We start from the raw sequence: 1,778 nt of genomic DNA, 5'->3' as shown, positions 1-1,778 counted from the left end.
TAGACGTTCATGGGCCGCGGCTCATACCAGCCACGCGAGCCGTCGAATTCGCCAGTATCTTTGTCCACCCCCTCCACTGCCCGCCAGGGGATCATGGCTGACTGCTGGAATCCATAGTCGGAGGAGAATCGGGAGATGGAGAACCACATCGCAAAGACATGTATGTCAGTAATTTCAGTTCCGCCGCCGGCCACTTCGTCACCGAGTTGAGCTGATCCCGGGTGCACACCAGCAAGAGCGACGGGCAGAAACTCGTCGTTTTGGGGGCCTGCATACATCTCAAACGATCCCGCCCATCGCCACGAGTTGGGCAGTGTCGGCTGACAATATTGGTCTGCAGGAAGGAAGGCGGGCGAAGGCGGCGGCGAGGGGGGCGGCTGCGAGTCGGGATCCGCGGCTTCCCTGCGGGCTCTCGCCATGGAGCTCCACAAACGGCTCCAAGGGGGTCGGGCGGCTCTTAGGCAAACGGGGGCGCGCGTCTCTCTGTCTTACTCCCTCCGTCGGGACACGCCCCAATTCGGCGGCGTGATGGTCGAAAAATTGGGTGCCGAAACGGCGTTCGCCTGAGACGTACCAAATGCGGGTTCGGGAGGTGGGCTGTCTCTCTCTCTCGGGCTGTAGGGTGGCCACAGTCTGGCCGCGCCCTATTTTTTCACTCCGTTTGTTCTCGTCTCATGAAATCGGAGGGTCGGTGGTCCACGCACCACGGGGGGACTTCGTGAACTGAATGAATGAAGCGCGACCCAATGATTTCATGAGTAGATGTGTTTACACGTCATTGTTTGTTTGTGTTCACACCTGCAAGAGGAACAATAACGATTTCGGCCTTAGCCGTCGGCATGCCAAAAGCGTGCTAGCTGCTCGAGTAGCCACAAGTAGTACGCAGTTGGATTCCGAGGGTGTCCCATCACAGTTCGGCGGCTGGGCCAAGTCCCTGGATATTCCACGCTTAATTTTTCGTTTTTTTGCCTTCTGGTTCGATGGCGGGGCTTGTCCCGTGTACCTGGTAAGATCTAGTGCCAGTGCGCGCCAGTCCGTGCCCGGTCCGGCGCGAGGAGCTTAGTCATAACTTGTACGGGCGCGCGGATGTCGATACGTCGCAGTGCCGAGCGGCTGTGGCTGAGCGCCGCGCAGGCGAGTGGAATACTCGAGATCGAGGCTTCGAAGAAGGCGGTTGCGGCGCTCGAGACAGCCCTCGAGGCGGCAACGAACCGGCGCGCAGCTGCTTTGGCCTCGCACGACGAGGTCGTATCGCAGCACGCGTCGACGCAGCAGCAGCTCACGTCCTTGATGCAGCGGCGAGAGTCCTGGGACAGCGTAGACGTGACACGCTTCACTGAGCTGACGGCGAAGGAGCACGCACTCAAGGGAGGCATATCGGCTGCGCTGCACGAGCGTTCAGAGGCTGAGGTTGAGGCTGAGCGTGCGCAGCGCTCATACCTCCGTGCGATGCAGGATAAGTACGCCGCCGAGATCCTGCTCGGCGAGAAGAACAAGCTGCTCAGCACGGGCGTGTGGCTCGCTCTACTCGCCTGCAACACCACCATTTTCGTGGGGACTCAGGCGGGGCGGGGCAGCCCTCGGCCGGAGAGGGCCTCGGGCGGCCCACGCCCCTCGCCCTCGTTCTTCTCAGGTCCTGCTCCAGCGGAGAGAGGCGCACCGCGCTGACTTCCTCAGGGAGGCGGCAACGAGTGCGGCGGTCGCGGCGGTGGCGGCGGAGCGCGAGCGGCTGTTCCGGCAGGGGTTCCGAGCCGCCTCGGTCCGGCCAGATGATTCCC

The 1,778-nt window shown here is 62.2% G+C and overlaps 1 protein-coding gene across 1 annotated transcript; it reads left to right on the top strand.

Annotated features, from left to right (window-relative positions):
• Positions 1 to 1,086: 1,086 nt before the first annotated feature.
• EMIHUDRAFT_253761 (hypothetical protein) lies at positions 1,087 to 1,773 on the top strand (the record flags this gene model as incomplete). The annotated part of the gene is made up of 2 exons (XM_005782624.1): positions 1,087 to 1,551; positions 1,678 to 1,773. The coding sequence occupies 2 exons, from the start codon at positions 1,087 to 1,089 to the stop codon at positions 1,771 to 1,773; spliced, it is 561 nt and encodes a 186-aa protein (XP_005782681.1).
• Positions 1,774 to 1,778: the final 5 nt, after the last annotated feature.

Source organism: Emiliania huxleyi, assembly GCF_000372725.1.
Source record: "Emiliania huxleyi CCMP1516 chromosome Unknown EMIHUscaffold_1882, whole genome shotgun sequence".
Classification (NCBI taxonomy): Eukaryota; Haptophyta; order Isochrysidales; family Noelaerhabdaceae; genus Emiliania; species Emiliania huxleyi.
This window is presented reverse-complemented; position numbering and strand designations above follow the sequence as displayed.